Source organism: Bufo gargarizans, chromosome 6 (assembly GCF_014858855.1).
Source record: "Bufo gargarizans isolate SCDJY-AF-19 chromosome 6, ASM1485885v1, whole genome shotgun sequence".
Classification (NCBI taxonomy): domain Eukaryota; kingdom Metazoa; phylum Chordata; class Amphibia; order Anura; family Bufonidae; genus Bufo; species Bufo gargarizans.
This window is the reverse complement of record NC_058085.1, coordinates 96,443,762-96,468,624: the sequence shown is the minus strand read 5'-3', so window position 1 is coordinate 96,468,624 and position 24,863 is coordinate 96,443,762. Positions and strand designations below refer to the sequence as shown.

The 24,863-nt window shown below is 46.4% G+C and overlaps 1 protein-coding gene across 2 annotated transcripts in view; it reads left to right on the top strand.

The window, feature by feature from the left end:
- Positions 1–24,863, top strand: part of LOC122942436 (arf-GAP with SH3 domain, ANK repeat and PH domain-containing protein 2-like) — a 141,990-nt gene that overhangs the window by 58,496 nt on the left and 58,631 nt on the right. For both annotated transcript variants that reach the window (XM_044300055.1, XM_044300054.1), the window contains exons 3-4: positions 13,689–13,834; positions 24,381–24,455. In XM_044300055.1, the coding sequence (XP_044155990.1) occupies positions 13,689–13,834; positions 24,381–24,455 (221 nt within the window). The remainder of the gene's footprint in view (positions 1–13,688; positions 13,835–24,380; positions 24,456–24,863) is intronic.

The following is a 24,863-nucleotide window of genomic DNA, read 5'->3' as shown; positions in this document are numbered from 1 at the left end:
TCTCCAACTTTCTCTGATGTTTTCTAGGGCCCCTGCCACCTAGCAAGGAACTTACTGTCGACAGGATGCCCAAAAACCAAAACCGGATCTCCCCGGCTACCATTTTGGACCCCAGATGCTCGATTATAGGCCCGATTCTGGGCTTGCTGAGCTGATTTCCTATGCTTATTACCTATCCTATTCAGTGGGATTGTCTCCCCCCTCACCCACCGGACCTACCGTGGCCCCCTCCGCCTTGGGTTTCTGGTGTTCTAACACGTCAACTCTAGGCCAGGCCTCTCTACTGGAGCTTTCCCTATCTACCGGGGATCAGTATGTACAACGGCCGGCCACAGGGCTGGGAACAACGGAAAGTCTCTTCCTAGTATCACTTTATAGTGCATGCTGGTGGTTACGACCACCTCATGGATCTGCCTGCCGACACACGTGCTTAGGGACACCAGAGCAGTGGGGTACTCTTTTAACTCTCCATGTAAGCTGAGCACCCCGACTTTCCTGCCCATAAACTCGGTGGGTTGCACCAGGGAAGCCCTCACAAGGGTTACCCAACTCCCTGAGTCCAACAGAGCCACCATGGGAGTGACTCCCACCTCCACCTGACACAAAAGTTCATTATTGAGAGTTTCTGGAGTGTCTGACGCACCGACCCCTCTGGCATACCATGACTGTTGATACCCAAAGTTTACGACCATGGGCTCAAGCAGGTGGGGACAGTCGGCCCGTATATGGCCGGGCTCATGACACCGCCAGCAGATTATCGGGTTCCAATTCCCAAAGGGAACATCCCGTGCGGTCTTTCTCAGCTCAGGCCACCGGGTCTGGGGCGGGGATTTTCTGGATTTTATTACACCCTTCCCCACAGTTCCCCCCCGGAGTTTCTCAGTAGCCCCATACCGTTCGACCAGGTCCACCATCTCCAGGGCACTAGTAGGAGACGTCTGGCCAACCCAGCGCTGGAGGGGTGGTGGCAATGCCCTCCAGAATTTGTCAGCTACAATACTGTCTAGCATAGCAGTGGGACTCAGTACGTCAGGCGGTAGCCATTTTTGCTAGAGATGCAGCAAATTATAATACTGGGGTCTCGCTGGCTCAGCCGGGTTAAACTCCCACTGATGCTTTGTGATAAGTTGGGTGCTGGGCCCGGACCAACACATTCACCCCCAGTCTCGCCAGGATCTTACCCTTGACCTTATAGTAGTCTGCCGCTTGCTCGTCTGATAAATCAAAGTAAACCTATTTGGGTCCTGATGCCAGGAACAGAGCAATGACCTCAGCCCACTGGTCTCAGGGTAGACTCTTCCTCACGGCCACCTTCTCAAACACCACCAGGTAAGTTTCGATTTCATCCATCGGTTCCCTCTTGGGGATCGCTGTACGGACAGCTTTCCGGGCATCGTTGACCCCGGAGATACTCCTGTCTTCTCTAAGGCCATCACGTGTTAAAGCAGCCGCTGGTTCGTTTCTTGCTGTTACTGATTGGCCTCTAGAAGTTGTCTGTTAGTCTCCTGCTGCTCTTCTGTGGCCTGTTGTTGCCTTAGGTTGGCCTGCACCAGCTGCTTCATCATCTCCTCCATCTTGTCCCGTGATGCTGGTTGCAACTTGGCAGGCTTAATCCAGGACATACAACAGAGCCCGAAAAAATGCAACAAAAATATTTCGGTTTTACGCCGGCCTCACTGCGATTGCCCGCATCCTCCACCAATTGTGGGGATTCGCTCTGGTAAACAGGATAAGCGGATGCAGTATAGAGGCAAAAACCGGTTTGTAAACCAAAAGTTCAGTGTTTATTCACACGTTAGAAAGTTAACAGAACAAAAAAACACTTTCAAGCAAAAAAGTCACCTTGCAGTACAGTCAGTTCACACCATGCGGCCAATTCTGCCAACAATAGTCCATCAGCAGGCTTTAGTCTGCCTGTTTCCCCTCACATGGGTCTTAACCCTCCACCCTGGCACAAGCCTCAGATACCAATACAGAGATCCCCTCTGCATGAACCCAGTTGTCTTTTGAAGGCAGCTAGGTGTTACCAAATACCCGGACCGGCACCTGTGATCCAGTCCCGTGTTTGACCTTACCTAACTGCTAATTAGTCCAGCAGCACACACTGGGAGGAAAATACCTGCCTCCACATACAATTCCCTTTACTGTGTCACACCCACCACACCAGTTTTTTTGGTTTACAAAATCTCAAATTCCAGGAATGCGACTTTTTAAATACCATAGTGCCTAAATCTGTGCGGTTTTTACACCAAGGTGGTATGCGTAGATTTCAGTTTAGGTACATGGCCTGCCAAAAGATGCACCTAACTTATCACAAAGCGTCATCATAAATTACGTGCATCCTATGGTGGTACAGGGGATATCAAGGACTATTTCAGTCAAAATTTCTGCCAGAAAACTGTTGTAAATGATGATACAAATGCCTGGGCCAATGGCCCGGCCAACACTCCATCCCAGCACACTCCTGGGAACTCTTTGATAAAGTCCCCCCTATGTGTTTGTATCTATATCTACCTATTCATCATCATCAATCAAACTTTTCTCATCATCCTGGATATTATATTGTCTGTTCAACTTTTATGTTTAAATCTTTGAGTGAATGATTAAAGGAGTTGTCTCAGCAAATAGCATTTATCATGTAGAGGAAGTTAATACAAGGCACTTCATAATTTATTGTTATTATCCATATTGCCTCCTTTGCTGGCTGGATTAGTTTTTCCATCACATTATACACTGCACGTTTCCATGGTAACGGCCACCCTGCTATCCAGCAGGGGTGGCCGTGCTTGCACACTATAGGAAAAGGCCTGTGTGCGTTCTCACGGTCCTGGCCGCCAGTGTATAATGTGATGGAAAAATTCTTGAAGCCAGCAAAGGAGGCAATATGGATAATAACAATGCATTAGGAAGTGGCTTGTATTAACTTTCTCTATATAATAAATGCCACTTTCTGAAGTGAGACAACCCCTTTAATGTTCTCTCTTCTTATTCCAATCTCCATACATGGCATAAAACATAATCTATTCCAGGTTATGTGTTGAATACACCGCCATATGATCTGTCATGTATGTAAATAAACTTGCTGATGTCCCAGTAGATGTAATTCCTGCATAATGCACATGATAATATGAACATTCCTATTTATTTGCTTTCTGATGTATTTTAGTAGCAATGCCACAAAAAAAGTAACATCTGCCACTGGGCTATAAAACAGATGCCAGATCATTATGTTTCAGACTCTCATGGGCGAGTGCCATCTGCATCTCTTTACTTAAAAAAAAAAAAACAACCTACGCATTGGCATCCCCAGCTTGTAATAGGTCTAATTTGCTTTCAGCACCTTGGACAGTGCACGCAGCATGCATGGCACGTTGTCAGCGCTGCTGATCCTTGCATTAGGGAAGCTGCTGCAGTCAGCTGCATTGTCGTTACCACATTCTATTAAGAAAAATGGGTTAGATACCTAAACTTAATAGACGGCTGGATTATTGTGCATGCTAACCCGAAAGTAGACCTGCTGAGCTCAGGTCGGAGCATTGCCTGTTCTCAAATCTAAATGTGAGCATACAGAAGGTCTACAGTTAACCCAGAACATCTACTACTTGATAACTATGAGCTGTTAAGCATGTTCTCCTAGGGCTGATCTGTTATATCTTTTTGCTATAAAATAACTATTATTCACTTTACTGTCATTGCATTGCACTGGCCATAGACTAGACCTTTGTACAAAATTTGTGTTATTTGGTGCAAGCATTTTGGGGACATGTTTCTTCACCTCTTTATTCCTTGCCCTTAAGGACATGTTGATAATCTCTGCTGCTCCGGCCTAATCTTGAGGCTGTACTAGACAAACCGTTTTGTAAACGGCTCCTCCAGCAGTGGACTGATCTTCACTGTCTTCTTGAGCTCACTGTATTTCTTCTGGGTCTGTTGGAGCTTTTCCTCCATCAGTGGATTGATCTTCACTGTCTTCTTGAGCTCACTGTATTTCTTCTGGGTCTGTTGGAGCTTTTCCTCCATCAGTGGACTGATCTTCACTGTCTTCTTGAGCTCACTGTATTTCTTCTGGGTCTGTTGGAGCTTTTCCTCCATCAGTGGATTGATCTTCACTGTCTTCTTGAGCTCACTGTATTTCTTCTGGGTCTGTTGGAGCTTTTCCTCCATCAGTGGACTGATCTTCACTGTCTTCTTGAGCTCACTGTATTTCTTCTGGGTCTGTTGGAGCTGTTCCTCCATCAGTGGATTGATCTTCACTGTCTTCTTGAGTTCATTGTATTTCTTATGGGTCTGTTGGAGCTGTTCCTCCAGCAGTGGATTGATCTTCACTGTTTTCTTGAGCTCATTGGATTTATATTCAGGGTTCAGGATTTCCTCTTTCTTTCCGGTATGTTACACCACTGATGCAGCAGTGGATCCTCTAAGCCATAATCCAGTTGGAGCAGACTAAATTGGGGCATAGAGTCTAAGGGATTATGCATTCTTCACCCGATGCCCCCTGCAAGGAGGGAATAGACTTCTGCTGTGAATCTCTAGGTTACACTCATCTGAAATAGACTTGGATTGGCAGTGGTAATGTAGCAGTAGCAAATGTGCTCCAGTCACATGCATAGGTTGGCATCAGGAGGTCTGCAGTACCAGAAGCAAAAAGAGTAACAAAGTCCAAAGCAAGCCAGGGTCAGACCTGTAGAATCACAAGTGTCAGTTATCCAAGGGCAGAGGGAGCAACTTAGTCTTGAGGAAGCTGGAGTCAAAGCTGTGGAAATACAGGTCTCAGCAATCCAAGTAGTAAAGCAAGAAACAGGTCAGAAAGAAGTCCTAGAGTTCACAATAAAGTGATTTTAAACCTGCTGCCATGCCATCATCTTTGGGTGCCAATTGCCTAGTCATCCCAGTGTTTCAGAGCAGAAGAGCCAGATTGAATCTGGTGCAGGCAGGAGATGTAAACATTTGCTGGCCTGGATCCTTAATGGATGAGTGGTGTGGTGTAGTGCTCTTCATAGCGTGGTCTGAGGGGGATGCTTTTGATAAGGATAATGCAGTCTTGGTTCTAACAAGCTCATTGTTAAATGCATGTAGACTACATGAGTGAGTCTGGTCTTATGGGTTTAATGCTCAGATCCCCAGGACAGGTTGCTGGCATCCCACCGCAGAGCTTATGTCTTGTTTCCACTGAAGACAAAGGGCCAGATTTATCATTAGCTCAGGTCAGAATAATGGAGTGAAAAAGTCCCAAACGCTAAAACTGCGCACAAATTTGCGACTTTTTTCTGCTCTGCACTATGCTCGCCAGTTTTCTGAAAGTGAGCGTGTTTTCTTATGTAAATTAATCTCTAGACAGATTTACTATTGGGACTATATAAAAAAGTCGCAAAAAAGTTGCAATTTCACTCCAGTGAGGACCATGCTTATCTTATGAGACTTTTTAATAGAACATGCGACTTTTTTATAAAAACGTGCGACTTTTTTATAAAAACGTGCGACTTTTGTAAAGCTGCTTACTGACGGATAAACTGCTACCGTCAAACCACATTTATTACAGTCTTAAAGGGCCGATCATAATCTGACTTGGCTAAAACTGACTTTAGCTGTATGTGAAAGTGGAGTGAGCTGTCAGAGTCATGATAAATCTGGCCCTTAGGCTACATTCACACGTCAGTATTTTTCTATATCCCGAATTTTGGTCCGTTTTTTGCGGATCCGTTGTTCCTGAAAATGTTTCCGTATGTCATCCAAATGTCATCCGTTTTTTGCGGATCCGCAAAAAGCGGAAACATGTATAAATTTCACAAAGCAAATAAAGTTGTTTGGATTTCTTTGAAAAAAATTGGGCAGGATTTAATTTCCAGGAACGGATTGCGCATAATACGGATGACATACGTAATGACATACGAATGTCATCCGTTTTTTGCGGAACCATTGACTTTGTATTGTACCAGGATCCGATTTTTGCGGAAAAGAATGGGACAAGTTTTATATTTAATCGGACATGCGGAACGGAACAACGGAAACGGACAGCACACATTGTGTTGTCCGATTTTTTTCCAGGACCCATTGAAAATGAATGGGTCCAGAACTGGTCCTGATCTGTTCCGCAAAAAACGGAACAGATCAGGAAAGAAACAACGGACGTGTGAATGGACCCTTAGTGTGGATATAGTGCAGACTGATCTTTCTGTTGGAGGTATATTCGGAACGTATATGGAATAGGTTGTTTTCTCTATCTGTGTTTCCATAGATGTTTAAAGCATTAAAGGTGTTCTCCAGTCCCATAATTAAGTTTTTTATTGTTCCACAAACATTGCATGTTTTTAACCGTGTGCCTGTGTTTCATGTTGGCGCTTTCCTTCCCCTCTTCTCAGCATCACTGCATCATGGCAGGATGTTGACATGCAGAACTTCTCTTTTCATCAGCTTCCTGCTGGGTTTGCTAACCAAAGACAACATGCTTTGCTCTGTAATGTTTCACAAAGCTTGTTCTGCCTAACTAACACGGAGAGGGGAGGTGTAGGGAAAAGGGAAAATGACTGACCTGAGCAGGGAGAGTGGTGTGGCAGGTGGAGCAAGCCCTGAGAAACATTACAGAGCAATGTTTCAGCAGGGCTTCAGCAGGAAGTTCTGCATGTAAACATTCTTCCAAGGTGAAATAATACAGAAACCAGGGAAAGGAAAGTGCTGACATCAAAAACAGGTATATACAATGTTCGAGGTGCACTGGGTAGATAATTCATTCGTTCATTCATTGTGGGGCTAGAGAACCCCTTTAAGATACTTTAGTACGTTTACAGACATAAAGGCCTGCAGTTTATAACCTTTAGTTCCCCCACTATTATCTTCATTGTAAAAGGGTGAAACTTTCCCACAGCAACTATTGCTCCATTTCCTCAACCTTGAAACCGTATATATGTAATATACATACATACATATATAGGGAGTGAACATACCATATGTGCTAGCCATGCAGCTGAACAAGGGGCCCAGTATGTAAAGTGGACCACTGCTACCTTAAAATAAGCTTCCCGTTGTCTTTTAGATTGCTTGTAAGCGCCTGAGCTAATAAATATCAAACCTTGATTGCTAGAGATATAATGGGGGTCAGTATGAGGCATTAACAAGAAAGATCCCATACTCCATTCTTGAATGTTCTGTCTGTCTCTCTCTCTCTCTCTCTCAATATATAAATATATATATTAATATGAACTGTATTTAAATTGTTACAGTATACAGCAGTAATATATCCTGTATACACACCATTATCCAAGCACAGAGCAGTTTTACAAAGCATATCAAAAGTATGTTAATCATAAACCTTAGCTGATAATTAACTGTGGCACCTCAGCAATTTTTGCACTTAAATAAGCTTTATTTCTCGGCCATGATGTAAAGCATTAATCCCAATCTTTAATGATTTACTTATCTACATCCTAAAATAACTTGCGCTCATTTACATAATCTTTAAAACGCAGCCTTCAATAGAATTCTATTTCATTAGTTTGGTAATTGCTCATATGTAGGCCGTAGTTAGTCTAAAGTTCTAAAATTTCATAAAATGGCAAGCACATTAAACAGCGTAAATGACGTCTGATGTGACCAAGCATTGCCTTTTTGGCTCTGTTCACATTTTTGTATGGAAACTGTTGGCGTATAAGCTGGGAGACCTCCTGGCGCATACACAAAACATAGCCCTTGACCCCCACTCACCTATTGGAGGCCAAAAGACTGTCCTTTTAGAATCTATGAGGGCGGTATGCTTTGGCATCTTTTACTATATATAGTGCCTTGCAAAAGTATTCACCCCCTTGATTTTTTTCGTATTTTGTTACATTACAGCCTTAAATTCAATGTTTTGTTAATCCGAATTTTATGTGATGTATCAGAACACAATAGTCTAAGTTGGTGAAGTGAATTGAGAAAAATATATAAATAAAACTATTGTTTAGAAATAGAAAACAGAAAAGTGGCATGTGCGTATGTATTCACCCCCTTTGTTAGGAAGCCCATTAAAAGCTCTGCTGCAACCATTTACCTTCAGAAGTCACATAATTAGTGAAATGATGTCCACCTGTGTGCAATCTAAGTGTCACATAATCTGTCATTACATACACACACTTTTTTTGAAAGGCCCCAGAGGCTGCAACACCTAAGCAAGATGCATCACTAACCAAACACTGCCATAAAGACCAAGGAACTCTCCAAACAAGTAAGGAACAATGTTGTTGAGAAGTACAAGTCAGGGTTAGGTTATAAAAAAATATCCAAATCTTTGATGATCACCAGGAGCACTATCAAATCTATCATAACCAAATGGAAAGAACATGGCACTGGAACACGGCTGCCCACCAAAACTCACAGACCGGGCAAGGAGGGCATTATTAAGGGAAGCAGCACAGAGACCTAAGGTAACCCTGGAGGAGCTACAGAGTTCCACAGCAGAGACTGGAGTATCTGTACATAGCACAATAAGGCCTCTTTCACACGGGCGAGTTCTCCACATGGGTGCACACGAGCGGTGTTTTTCACGCATCACTTGTGCGTTGCGTGAAAATCGCAGCATGTTCTATATTCTGCGTTTTTCACGCAACGCAGACCCCATAGAAGTGAATGGGGCTGCGTGAAAATCACAAGCATCCGCAAAGAAATGCAGATGTGGTGTGATTTTCACGCATCGTTGCTAGGAGACGATCGGGATCGGGACCCGATCATTATTATTTTCCCTTATAACATGGTTATATGGAAAAATAATAGTATTCTTAATACAGAATGCATAGTACAACAGGGCTGGAGGGGTTAAAAAAATAATATAACTCACCTTAATCCCCTTGATCGCGCAGCCCGGCTTCTCTTCTTTCTTTTTCTTTGCTGTGCACAGGAAAGGGACCTTTGATGACGTCACTTCGCTCATCACATGGTCCGTCGCATGATCAATCACCATGGTAAAAGATCATGTGATGAACCATGTGATGAGCGCAGTGACATCATCAAAGGTCCTATTCCTCAAAGAAGAAGACAGAAGAGAAGTCGAGCTGCGGGATCAAGTGGATTAAGGTGAGTTATATTATTTGTATTTTTTTTTTTTAACCCCTCCAGCCCTATTGTACTATGCATTCTGTATTAAGAATGCTATTATTTTCCCTTGTAACCATGTTATAAGGGAAAATAATATAATCTACACAACACCTAACCCAAACCCGAACTTCTGTGAAGAAGTCCGGGTTCGGGTCTGGGTACCAAACATGCCGATTTTTCTCACGCGCGTGCAAAACGCATTCCAATGTTTTGCACCCGCGCTGAAAAAACCTGCAAACATGGAACGCAATCGCAGTGAAAACTGACTTGTCTTAGTGTCAAAATCGCACCATTTTCCCTGAACGCATTCGGACCCAATCTGCAACGCCCGTGTGAAAGAGGCCTAAGCCGTACGCTCTATAGAGTTGGGCTTTATGGCAGAGTGGCCAGAAGAAAGCCATTACTTTAAGTTAAAAACAAAAAGGCATGTTGTGAGTTTGTGAAAAGGCATGTGTGAGACTCCCAAAATGTATGGAGGAAGGTGCTCTGGTCTGATGAGACTAAAATTGAGCTTTTCAGCAATCAATGAAAACACTATGTCTGGCACAAACCCAACACATTACATCACCCAAAGAACATCATCCCCACAGTGAGACCTGGTAGCATCATGCTGGGGGGATGGGACTGGGAAACTGGTCAGAGTTGAGGGAAAGATGGATGGTGCTAAATACAGGGATATTCTTGAGCAAAACCTGTACCACTCTGTGCGTGATTTGAGGCTAGGATGGATGTTCACCTTCCAGCCGGACAATGACCCCAAACACACTGCTAAAGCAACACTTGAGGGGTTTAAGGGGAAACATGTAAATGTGTTGGAATGGCCTAGTCAAAGCCCAGATCGCAATCCAATAGAAAATCTGTGGTCAGACTTAAAGATTGCTGTTCACAAGCGCAAACCATCCAACTTGAAGGAACTGGAGCAGTTTTGCAAGGAGGAATGGGCAAAAATCCCAGTGGTAAGATGTGGCAAGCTCATAGAGACTTATCCAAAGCAACTTGGAGCTGTGATTGCCGCAAAAGGTGGCTCTACAGAGTATTGACTTTAGGGGGGTGAATAGTTATGCACATTGACTTTTTCTGTTATTTTGTCCTATTTGTTGTTTGCTTCACAATAAAAATAAAAAAACATCTTCAAAGTTGTGGGCATGTTCTGTAAATTAAATGATGCAAATCCTCAAACAATCCATGTTAATGCCAGGTTGTGAGGCACCAAAATACGAAAAAAAGTCAAGGGGGTGAATACTTTTGCAAGGCACTGTAGGAAAGCAGACAGCAGTTTTCATTACAGAGGTCCACAAGCCCGTGGCAGGTCAAGTATGTGTATTGCTGCTCTATTCATCTCTTTGGGGCTACTGGAGATACCAGAATACCCCTTTAAGCCTGTGCTTGGCTATACACAGACTTATGGCTGTGATCTGCATAATTGCAGCAATTTACAGTTATGTACAAAGGGGAAATCAATTGTGAAAACACGTCCCTGTTGTCACACTTGAGGAGTTAGATTATCCGTCAAAAAACGTATCAACCTGCTAAACTGACTCGAGAACTGCCTCATGTTCAATATATTTGTATTAGTCCCACCATCTGGACGTGAAGCATGCGCGCCTGGACACATGACTGGCATTTCTTCCCCTGGTACTTTCTTTCAGAAAATAATTCTTACAGGGAGAAGGGCTTCATAAAAAGACTACTCGATAACCAGAATTTATCTTACTCATGTAAAAGAGTTGGTACTTTTAGTGCACATTTTAGTGTCATATTTTACTATTAATTAGCTTTGTGGCGACAGTCATACGACAGCTTCCCTCTCCACACAGTATAAAAGTATGCTGTGTAATGGCTGAGGAAGAGTCTTTAGTCCAGGCAGATTTGCAATGGGGAACCTTGGAATTGGTGAGAATTATGGCTGTGGCGTTTGGAGAGGGATCTAGTAAGGCTCTGGTCTCCGCAGTTGTGGCCAGAATGGATGGAGGTCTGTTCTCTAATCTGTGGGAGGTTATTGGGCTAATGCTGATGGTTTGGTTGTTCTTCCTCTGAGCCAGTTAATCTTCTAGAAATAGGTTAAGGGTCCATTAAGGATACGCAATACACCCTGCCGGCACCCCCATAGAAATGCCTATTCTTGTCCGCAATTGCAGACAAGAATAGGGCATGTTCTATTTCTTTCCGAAGCCGCGGACCGGAAGATCGACGGCGCGCTTCGGAAATAGTGTGCTCTCCGCATCCATTCCGTGCCCATAGAGAATGGAATGGGTCCGCTCCCGTTCCGCAATTTGCGGAACGGTTCGGACCCATTATTACGGATGTATGAATGGAGCCTTAGGGTAGGTTCACATTTGCGTTTAATGGTGGACCCCATTGACTATAATGGGAAGCCGTGGGCATCCGGATGGTTTCTGGCATGAGTGCCGTGTTTCAGCTGGACAAAAACGGTTGCATGCAATGGTTTTTGTCAGGTCGAAAACTAGCACTTATGCCGGAAAGTGGGCGGATCCCATTATAGAAAATGGTTTTGGCGGTGAACTCCGGCAGGCTGTACCTTGTCTGCAATAGCCTTTCGGATCCGTTAAATGCAAGTGTGAACCTACCCTCACACAAACCTGTTGGCTCCAAGAACTTCCATCATTGGGTAGTCTGTACACAGGAATTATTATATGATGTGTTGTAATTTTGGGAGGCCTGTGTTATGTCCTATGCTGATTAACAAGGGGCAGATATGACCCATTAAATTCACATGGGCGAGTTTTCCGTGCGGGTGCGATGCGTGCGGTGAACGCATTGCACCCGCACTGAATCCTGACCCATTAATTTCTATGGGGCTGTGCACATGAGCGGTGATTTTCACGCATTACTTGTGGGTTGAGTGAAAATCGCAGCATGCTCTATATTGTGCGATTTTCACGCAACGCAGTGAATGGGGTGCGTGAAAATCGCATAGCATCCGCAAGCAAGTGCGGATGCGGTGAGATTTTCACGCATGGTTGCTAGGTGACAGTCTATTCACTGTATTATTTTCCCTTATAACATGGTTATAAGGGAAAATAGTAGCATTCTGAATACAGAATGCATAGTATAATAGTGCTGGAGGGGTTAAAAAATAAATAAAGTTAACTCGTCTCTCCTCTTGATCGCGTAGTTCCCGGTCTCTTTACTTCTTGAATGATGAGCTGTGGGCTAAAGGACCTGTGGTGACGTCAGATCACATGCTCCATCACCACGGTGATGGACCATGTGATTGGAGCATGTGATATGACGTCACCACAGGTCATTTAGCCCACAGCTCATCATTCAAGAAGTAAAGAGACCGGGAACTACGCGATCAAGAGGAGAAGGTGAGATAACTTTTTTTATTTTTTTTAACCCCTCCAGCACTATTATACTATGCATTCTGTATTCAGAATGCTATTATTTTCCCTTATAACCATGTTATAAGGGAAAATAATACAATCTTCAGAACATCAATCCCAAGCCCGAACTTCTGAGAAGAAGTTTGTGTTTGGGTACCAAACATGCGCGATTTTTCTCACGTGAGTGCAAAACGCATTACAATGTTTTGCACTCGCGCAGAAAAATCACGCATTTTCCCGCAACGCACCCGCCTTTTATCTGGGCCAAAAATATGACGCCCGTTTGAAAGAGGCCTTAATGTTGTGACTTCTTTGGGGTTTATTACTCATTACCTACCCATGGAATAGGTGATGAATAATGGATTGCAGGGGGTCCAACTGCTGACACCTCCAATTTTCCCCGAGAACAAGAGAACTCAGAGTCTCCTCTCTGAACATTTCGGTAGTCCACATGTTGGTCCACAACTCCATTCACTTCTGTGGGACCAACCTAGACAGTCCATCAATCACGTAGAAGTGAATGGAGCAGTGGACCAACATACAAATTACTGCTCTAAACAGAGAGATTTGTGTCTTGTGTTGGTGGCCCATGGCATTGAGTGGCTGGCACGTGAACAATAACACATCATCCCCTCAGTTTAAAGGCTGTGTCCATTCTTCATGCTAATTTAATTTTTTTACTGTCTCATTGTATCTAAAATGAAAAATGAAGCAACTTTTAAAATGTTCTTAATTAGAAAGTTTAGTACCCACTTGCTTCCCCGTCTTCTCTGCAGACCTATGCATCTTCTTGGTAACAGACTACATGCTCTCTGTAGTCTGTCCTGTTGTCATCATATTGCCTTCCATCTGTTCCCCACCTAGACTAAATTTGTTAAGAGCAAGTAGGGGGGCAGATGGAAGAGCGTATGACTATGGGATCAGACTACACAGGGTTTGTTTGTAGTCTGTTACCGAGGGGATGTATAAGTCTACAGTGTTGGACACAAAACTAAAGTTTTCTTAAGTTATTGTTTTTACAACTTATATATCGGCTTTATATATAACAACTGTATATACATAGCCCTCTTTTTTTCAAGCATGGCTCTGTTGAAAGCCACCGAATGTGACATGCAGCATATTGTCCTTTGTGACATGATTAAAGTTCCTGCGAGTGTCCTCTCTAGCACACGCTGCGTTGGTTTGTCAGTCTTTGTTGTGACGTCACGTTGCTTACTGTTGTTTCCATCTGGACGGCTCTAGAAAGTGATTACTGTATTTTGTATCTCCTCATTTCAGAGCACATCACACACCTAGAGGTTTATATTGCAACATTGGAAAAACTATCATTAAACTGCCGGGACAATGGAGAAGAAGCTCTGAGCGACGCTTTCAATGCTTTCGCAGAGCTTTCTAAGGAATTGTTGACGCCAATGAAAAATGTGGTATGTGATATTTCTTCCGAATTCTCAGAGGAGTCTCACTGGACAGCTTGTATGTTTGAGTACACTCACTGTATTTAGGGTACTTTCACACTAGCGTTTTTCTTTTCCGGCACGGAGTTCCATCATAGGGGCTCAATACCGGAAAAGAACTGATCAGTTTTATCCTAATGCATTGTGAATGGAGAGAAATCGGTTCAGGATGCATCAAGGGTGTCTTCAGTTCAGTCACTGAACAGCGTTTTGGACGGAGGAAATACCACAGCATGCTGCAGTATTATCTCTGTCCAAAATTCCGGATCAGTTGCCAGAATGCCGGATCGGTAATGCCGGATTAATTTACATAGAAATGTATTAGTGCCGAATCCGGCATTAAAAATACCGCAGTGCCAGATCCGTCTTTCCGGTATGCGCAGACCTGTAAAAAATTTTAAAAAATATATAACGGATCCATTTCTCCGGATGGCATGCGGAAAAGACGGATCCGTTTTTGCAATGCATTTGCAAGACGGATCCAGATCCGTCTACAAATGCTTTCCATTTGCATGCAGATTGCAGGATCCGGCAGGCAGTTCCGGTGACAGAATCACAGATCACAAGTGTGGAAGTAGCCTTCTTTGTGCCGATACGTTTATGTGAGATTTAGGCTCAATCTACACTGTGTCAGAGGTATAGGCAAAGAGGGTACCCCGATGGGTGCCGCTGACGTATGCTGCTGTATAGCCATGCATTGGCACAGGTCGCCCATAGGTCCCCATGTTAAAAGAAGAATTCCACATGGTATACGTTTTGGTCATGTGACACCTCTGTATAGAGTGGAGCAGCAGACTGTGCAATTCCATAAAATGGAAAAAAAACTTATGGCAATGTATACCAGCCCAATGGAGGCCAAAAGGACATTTGTTTGGCCTCTGTCAAGTGAATAGACAATATGGATAGATTTGACATATGTGTCAGGAGATTTTCCAGTGCGTATGGCAAGCAATGTGAATGCAGCCTTAACCAGAATACAACTTTTATATCAAAACCTCACAGTGGCTAAGAAACTCTCTAGTACAACATATATACCCAAAATACCACCAAAAATAATGGGTCTCATTTGTCAAAATTGTTTGTGGTCGTGGCAACCAGGTACGTACTTGACCCTACCTGGGATACCTTACCCTAAGCGGTCAGAGTTGTGCCGCAACCGCGTCGTGGAGGGACGCCTGAAAGAGGGCAAAAGACATACTGATAGGTAGAAGTAATTTATTGCGACGTTATTACAAAGCCAGGTTCTGAAAAGCTGCTGACATTTCAGTTTCGGGGTGAGGTATATAACGGGTGAAACATGCCGAGTGCCAACGCCCTAATTTCTGAATAACATGTGCTGGCACTTGATTCTTGGATGCTGCGGACGCAGCACCTATGCGGAACGAATGTCCTGAAATAGTGGCGGGGTCACAGCCCAGGCTGGCCACCAGTGACCTGACATGGGATACGAACTGGTGGGTGGAACCACCCCGAAGGGCAACAGTGGACTGTTTGGCCCAGACCCTGACAAGGCGGACCGTAGCTGACGGAGCACCGTGACGGGGCACCATTGGTGTGACGTGGGAAAGAAGGACACCGGGACAGGGGGGCCCACCTGGGAGGTCTTGGACGTCTTGAGAAGTAGTGTGAACCCTTCGGTGTTCTGGACCAGCTGGCTGACCGTGAGGAACTTGCTACTGCCAGAAGAACAAGTGAACTCCCTAGGCCTCAGAAAGCCATAGATGGCGGATTTGAGTACCAAGCTGGGCAAAACCCCGAAAGGATTACTGTCCAGGACGTCGGATAGTCTGCGGAAAAGGGGGCCGGTGACCGCTTGCCTACGCACTTGGCCTTGAGGTCCTCATTTGCTCAAGCCCTTGAGTGCGGCTTTGACAGCATGCATGGTGAACACTGATGGTCGTTCGGGATGACTAACAGAGAGGAAATGTTGCACTCCCGCTAGGTACGACCTCACCGTACTGTGGGAGAGCTTGTGCACTGAGTGGCTGTAGCCAATGAACGCCAGGATGCGCTCTGGAAAACTGGATTCCCCCTGAGGACATTCCCCTTGGAACCTGCAGAACGTCTTCCACCCGGTGTAGTATGCTCTGGTTGTGTTGGGCGAGAGAGAATTGTGAATCAAAGCGTGGGCCGTCTCAAGGTGGTCGGTTACGCTAACATTAAGGACTCTTGAGGAGGAACGGTGGAAGAGTGGCCAGGAACCGCCACCCGGAAGTACACGCAAGGAGACCTGACTTACTAACTGAGGAACTCTGCACTCTGAACCCCGCAGATGTTTTAAATGGAAAAAGGAACAACCTGGACGTAAAACAGTGTAAGAGACACCCCCTTGCTAACTATCAATACCTCCCATCCACCGATGTGAACCCCCACTACCTTGTTCGAAAAGCAAACTCGAGTGAGATCCTAGACTGACTTCTCTCTGTGTTTTTTTTTTTTTTTTTTTTTTTTTTTTTTAACTCTTCCAGACCTGGGAAACAAACAACACAAAGAAAACCAGTCAATGCATGAGGCTCAACTGATGGAGCATGAGCTGTGAGCTGTGGGTTTGACCAATGGATGGGAGCGGCATTGATTGACGTTGTCCACCCCCTGTCTCTGTCTGTCGTTTGTGATGAACCCCTACCTATCTAAGCGGCACGGCGGCCCGTGCCAGACTTTAGGTGTGGGCGAGGAGCGGGCCATTGCGTCCCCCACCGTGCTCCACAGCAACCGCGTGGGGAGCACGGAGCTCCCTGGCACCGAGGACCAAGTGGGGGGATTCCTTTGAGCAACGGCTCGCGCCTCACGCAACACGATTTGGGTGCCACGTGGAGAGCTAACGTGTGTCCCTGGTAGGGTGCGCAGTGCGGGGGGGCCCCCTCCGTCCGAGAGCTGGCCCGCCCGCCGGCTGAGCACTCCTACCGCGTGGGGAGCTGCGCAGCCCTCAGGCATGAACCGGCACAGGGAGGGCCCCCGGTAGTGAGGGCCTATCCCTGCCGATAACGGAATGCCGCGTGGGGGGCCTCGCCGGTCCCTGGTGGAGTGCTCAGTGCGGGGGTGCCCTCCTGCCGTCTGAGGGCCGACCCTCCGCCGGCTGAGCACCTCCACCGCGTGGGGAAACGGCGCTGCCCCCTGGCATGATTTGGGATAGGGGGAAGCTTCATATGACACAGCCTCCCCCCTTACCAATTGATGATGTGCCGCGTGGGAGGCCCACCGCTCCCTGGTGGAGTGCTCAGTGCGGTGGTGCCCCCCTTTTGTTAGAGGGGCCGACCCACCGCCGGCTGGGCATCTCCACCGCGTGGGGACACGGTGGTGCCCCCTGGCATGGACAGAGACGGGGGGAGGGGGGAGCCTGTGTGGCCCAGCCCCATCCCAATTGTGGAAAGGAGGGGCCACATGGTGCCGCCCCGCTCCCCGGCAGAGCACTCGTAGCAGGGGTGCCTCCCCTCAACTGGGGGGGGCGGCCCGCCGCTGAAAGGGCGCGCCCACCACGTGGGGGAGCGGGGCAGTACTGGCTGGACATTGGGGGCGTGGGAGGCGGGCTGAGGAGGTGGGCGGGGGGGGCCTCTCCTGGCCGTGGACCCTGCCCCCCCGCCGGTGAGCAACCGCCATGCAACCGCCATGCTTGACCTGGGCGGCAGAGGAGGGGAACGCAGTCTCCGTCGGCTCCACCACCTCCGCCGGACTAACAAAGTGCCGCTGCCCAACGGGCGGGAGGGAACCCTCTTTCCGTCGAGGCCCCGCCTCCCGTTGCCGAAACTTGTGCGAAGCGGTCCGGAGCATGGGACCTCTGCTTACCAACGGGGCCGACCGCGCAACCGGACGTCCACTTACCTTGCCTGCTGACAGGAATGCCAGGTACGAACGCACACTTCCGGAACTCTGCACGTCGTACACATGTGGGAGGGCGCCGGCCGTTGATGTAGGCAGCCAAGCCCCTCCCACAAATACAGGCCAATGAATCGGCCTTACACTTGTCTTGATGCCCATAGCAACCAGTCAGGGGTTAGATTTCATTTTTAAAAGAAAAAAAAGAAAGTTGTGTTGTGATCAGTTGCTATGAACGTGGTACACAGGAGACATCTGCTTCAGATACATCTCCTCAGTGGGGTTTACACCACAGCGCCCACTGTCCGGCAGAGAAGATGATGATTGTTTTTATAAAATTATGTAAAGCTGCATCTGCACAAGACTGAGGATGACCCTCTACGTGGTTAATAATCATTTTAAAAGTTATAGTGATTGTCTAGGATTTAGATATTGATGACCTGTCCTCATGGTAGGGCATCAATATCAGATCACTGGGGGTCCAAAACCCAACACTGCCACCAATCAGCTATTTGTGGAAGTTGCTGGCACTGGAAACTATACAGTGAACTGAAGGCTCCGTCCGCATTGTAGTTTATGGAGCCAACATACTGCATTCACTTGAATTGGTGCTGAGCTGCAGTACCACGGCATGGACACTAGTGGTTGGAGCCTTCTGCTTCCAACTCTGTCCACTGTATAGTTTCTGGAGACTGACATGAACAGTTCGAATCGGTGGTGGTGCAGGGTGTTGTACCCCCACTGATCTTATAGTGATGATCTATCCTGGGGAAACCCCTTTAACTTGGTTTGGTTAGTTCAGTACATAGTTGTGGGGATGCTGGAGGGAAATGTCCTGAGGGAATAGTAGGATGCATTTCCTAGATCAAATTAAAATGGTTTTCCTGGAATTTGATATTGATAACCTATCGTCAAGATAGCTCATCAATATGAGATCAGCGTGGGTCTGAGTCCCGGCATCCACATGATCAGATGTTTGAAGAAGCCGCTGCACTCACACAGCTTACCAAGCACAGCGCCGTACATTGGATAGTGGCTTTGCTTGGTATTGCAACTTAGCCCCATTCACTTGAATGGTAATGAGCTATGCCTAGGCCATCTGTCCAATGTAGGTGACATCACAGGAAGCCGTAAGCTGGGGCTGATTGTGGGAGGGGAGGGTCCCGGGAATCCAACCACTGCCGATCTAATATTGATGACCTATCCTGAGGATAGGCCATCAGTATCAAACTCCCGGATAACCTCTTTTGGAATAGAAGACAGCACAGCAATGGAAATTGGAAATGCTGCATTCGGCAGTCATAAATTTACAAGTTTGGGTTCCTGGTAATTATACCGTTTTTTCACTCATGAGGTTAAAATAGCAATGACAGCAATAAAAAAAACTGTACAGATACACATATAAGAAAGAGAGCAACCTCTGGCACCATTCAGTTTAATCAAGCCAATTAATACTGATTGAAGATAAAGCATCAATATCAAGTCTACCTCTCAGTTGGTGGCTGTATCACTGTCAGCAGTTATAAAAATATCAAAAGAGTTGTCAGTGGTTAAAAAAGGGAATGGGGCTGAGCTGTAATACCGGACATGGTGTGAAATAACAAGAGAATTCCTATTTACGTTACAAAGCCCCCACCAGTCATGGTCCGCTGCCAGTCTCTTCATCTTGGTCTTTCTTCCACACACAGGAAGATGCTACTTAGGGTACTTTCATACTTGCGGCAGAGGATAACGGGAGGCAGTTGCATCGCCGGATCCAGCAATCCGGACGCAAACTGATGGCATTTGTCAGACGGATCCGGATGCGGATCTGTCCAACAAATGGATTGAAATACCGCATTTATCAATTCGGTGTCATCCTGAAAAATGGATCTGTTATTTTTATGTATTTTTTTCATTTTTAAAGGTTTGCGCATGCGCAGACTGGAAAGCCAGATCTGTTTTGCTGGAACACTTAAAGGGGTTGTCCGGGTTCAGAGCTGAACCCGGACATACCCTTATTTTCACCCCGGCAGCCCTCCTGAGCCTGGCATCGGAGCATCTCATGCTCCGATGCGCTCCCGTGCCCTGCGCTAGATCGCGCAGGGCACGGGCTCTTGTGTTTACAATAACACACTGCCGGGCGGTAACTTCCGCCCAGCAGTGTGTTCGGTGACGTCACCGGCTCTGAGGGGCGGGCTTTAGCTCTGCCCTAGCCGTTTTACTGGCTAGGGCAGAGCCAAATCCCGCCCATCAGTGCCGGTGACGTCACCGGGGTTCCTGTCAGCCCCATAGAGAGCCCCGGTACGTCACCGGAACTCTGAAAAATGCCTTTGCCCTGCGCGATTTAGCGCAGGGCAAAGGAGAGCATCGGAGCATGAACTGCTCCGATGCTCATGTCAGGAGGGCTGCCGGGGTGAAAATGGAGGGATGTCCAGGTTCAGCTCTGAACCTGGACAACCCCTTTAATGCCGGATCCGGCACTAATACACTTCAGTGTAAACTAATGCCAGATCCGGCATTCCAGCAAGTGTTCAGTATTTTTGGCCATAGAGAAAACTGCAGCATGCTGCGGTATTTTCTCTGTGCAAAAACATAAGAGGGACTGAACTGATGCATCCTGAACAGATTGCTCTCCATTCAGAATGCATTAGGATAAAACTGTGCCCCTGTGACGGAACTCAATACCGGAAAACAAAAACACTAGTGTGAAAGTACCCTTAGCCTTTTACTAGTTGTATTGTTGGATCACTGAGAAAGAGGTGACTATATTTGCCATCTTTTTTACTAACACAACTAATTCACTGAATAGGGATCGGATGGATTAAGCTAAGAACACAATTCTTTATTAGTATGTAAAGTTAAAATTATCCACTGACATAAACCAAAAGACCCTACACTTGGTGCAACATCCGTGCTGCGGACGTGTATTCACTATCGCCCACAGATCTGATGTGATGTTTGTATAGAGGCTGGGGCTATTGTATTGTGCAGTCCCAGTTTCCTCACCAGATCTGAAATTAATGAAGGGTCTCTATCCTCACTAGAAGAGATCTATAGTGCTAAGACCCCTACGGACCCTACCTCTGCTAAACTGCAAATTGGCTAACTATAAAAAGCCCTGCCCGACGCACTTCTAAAATACCTATAGCGTTTTTTTTTATCAGGATCATACATGGAGCCTGTCAGACAGAGGGAACAATCGATTGCTACACGTAAATTGTGCAGCAGCACCAGCGCTGGTATGGCCGTAATTAATTTCAGATTTCAGAATTGTGTTTTTAGCTTAATTCATCTGATCCTATTCAGTAAATTAGTTGTATTGTTCACCCACCTCAGCTTGTAATTGGCTGATTGTTCCTCTCGTGTGTCTGGAGGAATCGGGAAGTAGGGACTGATGGGGGACTGTAACCAGGGCCGGCGTCATAACCCGGCATCCCCGGGCAAGTGCCGGGGCCCAATTCTCCTGGGGGGGCCCACTGAGCTGCTATGAGCACTTCCATCAATACAGATGGGAGCTCTCACTGCTGTCATTTCACTTACGCAGTACCCCTTTGGTGGGCCCTCTGAGCTGCAGAGACTCAGACACACCCCCTCTACACAGGACACACGCTGCCTGAGGAGAGAGACCGCAGGGCTGGAGCTGGAGCAGAGAAGTGTGAAGACAGTCTGTGAGTGAGTCTGCACTGTGACTGTCTCTTGTCTGTGGGACAGAAGGGGGGTCTCTTTGATCTGCTGCTGCTTCATTCTATTTAGTTGTGTTACTGTTTCATTAAGCAGTTTGTCTCCATGACACCTGCCCCCCCCCCCCACATATCCTGTCCTATCTCATCCTCATGGGGCCCCTGCTGTCTCCTTTCCTCCCTCATGTATCCAGAGCTCCTGTTTCACCCTCCTATCTCCTGTTGCTGCCCTGCACAGACCTCCTGCCCCTACTTCTTGTATGAATCCCCCTCAGAGCCCCTTCCCCCTACTTGCTGTGTCCACCGCTCCTGTCCATCCAGGGCCCCTGTCTCACTCCTCTGCCTCTCATTATGGTGGCATCTGAACAGCATTCACCATAAGGACCTTCTAACGTCACAGGGTCATGTGACTGTGCCCCCCACCCCGTACTGTGCCCCTTTATACCCTGCATTGTGCCCTCTTACCACACCCTGTGCAGTGCCCATAGTCATTCCCTGTACTGTGCCCTCTTATACCCTTTAATCCGGTCACAGTATGGTGGTTTTATCATTGTACGGCGGTGTTATCACTATATGGCGGTGGTATCCAATAACTGCATGGCCATAACTGTATCCCCTTCCATGCCCACACCACTTTTTTTAGACCTGGCATGAGCGGGAAAAGATACAGATTGCGGTGTTAAGGACCTTTGAGCCACAATCTGTGTCAGAAATACGCCTAATATAGACGTATTTCTATATAATAAATGACCCCCTAATTGTATTATTATTCGGGGGGAGGGCTAATATCTTTATACTGTGCCCTGTATTTCCCAGTAGAAAATGATCCTTGGTAAACACAGTCCTCACCCCTGACCACCAGGACCAGGTAGCGCTCTGTCAGTACATGGCGGCCTCCCCTCTCCGCCACGCTGCTCCACTGTGTACTGGGGCTTATTCTGACACTAGGGCTGGGTTCAGTCACATTTGTGCCATCCATTTAATGTATACCAAAAATGTATGCGTTAACAGATGCCTCAGACTGATGCCGTACAGTGGCGTCCGTTCACCATACAGTTCCATGGTAGAAAAAACATATACGTTAACGTATGCATTTTTTACTTGACTCTGCAGGATACAAAAACGTGGAGTGCTGCACATTTGTATACATCAAACCGATAGGAAAAACGTGATGTGAACACACATTGGGGGGGAGGGGGGCGTACTAAAATTTGCTGTGGGGCCCTGTCAGTTCTAGCTACATCACTGCACATCTCCTTCTCTCCTCCAGGCCTGGCTCACTGCTGCAGCGGGCCGCCGGAGAGAAGGAGCGCAGGGAGCTGCGGTTAGTGAATGACAGGACCGCCAGCTCCCCTGCTCTCCAGCAATGATAGGTATGTGAGGGGGCCACTGGGGGGTCATTCATCACACTGTGAGGGCCCCTTACACAGTATAATGACTCCCAGTGCCACCCATTTAGTATAATGATCCCCATTGACACTTCATTTAGCATAATGACCACCAGAGCCCCCATTAAATATAATAACCCCTCGTGCCCCCTCCATACAGTATAACCCCCAGTGTGGGGGCGACTGGGGGTCATTATTCTGAATGGAGGGTCACTGTGGGGTCATTATACTGTGAGGGCCCTTTACATAGTATAATGACCCCCAGTGTCCCCCATTTAGTATAATGATCACCAAAGACCCTCCATTCAGTATAATGACCCCCAAACCCCCTCCATACAGTATTCCCCCAGTGTGGGGGCTACTGGGGGTCATTATTCTGAATGGGGGCGACTGGGGGTTATTATTCTGAATGCAGGGCCACAGGTGGTCATTATACAGTGGGGGGGGGGGGAATTGGGGGTTCATTATACTGTGTGAAGGGCCACTAGTAGTCATTATACTGTATAGGGGCCACTGGGGGTCATTATACTGTGTGGGAGCCACAGGGGGACATGTCAATGTAAAAAAATGCCTCATGTGGGCCAGCTGGGATTTATTGCCCAAGGGCCCACATGAACCTGGAGCCGGACCTGACTGTAACACATCAGAACGAGCGCAGGAGGGGAGTATGAAATGTTTTATTACTTTACATAATTTTGGACATTTTTTACAAAATTTAAATTGAACTGACAACCCCTTTCTAAGGGGAAAAGTTCCCAATCTAGACTTCATTGTCTTGAGAGTAGATGTGCCATGCCACATACAAAGTCAGCAAGGTGATTGGTGAAGTCGCTGCTGGACCCTATAAGAAGAAAATGGAACATGAGCAATGTTAAAGGGGTTTTCCTCTGCATAGATCATTAGTATCTCATCGGTGGGGTCCTACACCCAGGCCCCCCACCAATCAGCTGTTTGAGAAGGCATCGGCGCTCCTGTGAGTGTCGTGGCCTTCTCACAGCTTTTGCAAGGCCAGTGACGACACGTTCATCTGTCACGTGGCCTAGGTGCAGCTCAGCCCCATAGAAGTAAATGGGGCTGAGCCCGATACCAAGCACTGCCTCTATTCAATGTATTACTGTAAAGGGGCCGCAGAGCTCACAGGAGCACCATTGCCTTCTCAAACAGCTGATTGGTAGAGGTCCGGGGTGTCAGACCCCCACCGATCAGATGCTGATGATCTATCCCAGAGCATAGGTCGTAAGTAGTAAAATCTTGGAAAACCCTTCTAATTTTACGATTCCCCTTTAAGAAATGAGTAAGACTCTGTAAGAATATATTCTTTATATCTTAATCTGATAACGTGTTAATTACTGCCATTAAAAGGCTACGTTGACTGTGATCATTTATTATTATGTTTGTCGTGCTGGTCCCCAAAGGTGACTTGGGCATACGTTCATCCTCCTCAGATCTCACTGTATAAAGAGATAAGATGATGTCTGTGGGGACAGGCTTTGATGAGAATGATTGTGTGCCATGAATAGATGGATTATATCATGCATTTAGATGTATAATATATTCCCTGAGAGACTGCTGACTAGGGTTTAACAGTATATGTGAGAAATGATCTGCTCGACTTATCTAACAGTCATTAACTTGCATATTTGTCTCCAACAGCTGCAGAGTTTTAATCACAACATTAATTACTTTCTAAACTCGCTGGTCAAAGGAGATCTGAAGGAAGTTAAAGGGGTGAGTTTCTGGGAAGTAACGCTGCGAGCGTTGTTCAGCTTGTCCTGTCATATCTCACACGTTAGTCACGTTATTGGGTAGCCATTATGGAGTCGAATGGAGGAAACCAGTCCCTTACTTCCAGCACATTAGATGGCAGCTTCATGTTTTAACGAATATCCATTCATCACTCTAGATTCCTGGAGCTATGATAATTCAGCAATATAGCCTTCATTTTTTTATGTTGTCTTGGTTTCAAACTGAGAGGACACAAAGACGCGTGGCCTTTGATTTAGAAGAAGGCATCTGGCCTCGGGACACAAGACACATAGGACAACTGTGAGCACAAATATACTAAAAATGTAGTCAGTGGGTTCTCCAGTCTAAGATGAGAGTAGGTCAGTCATTTTAATATGTATTGAACTTTCA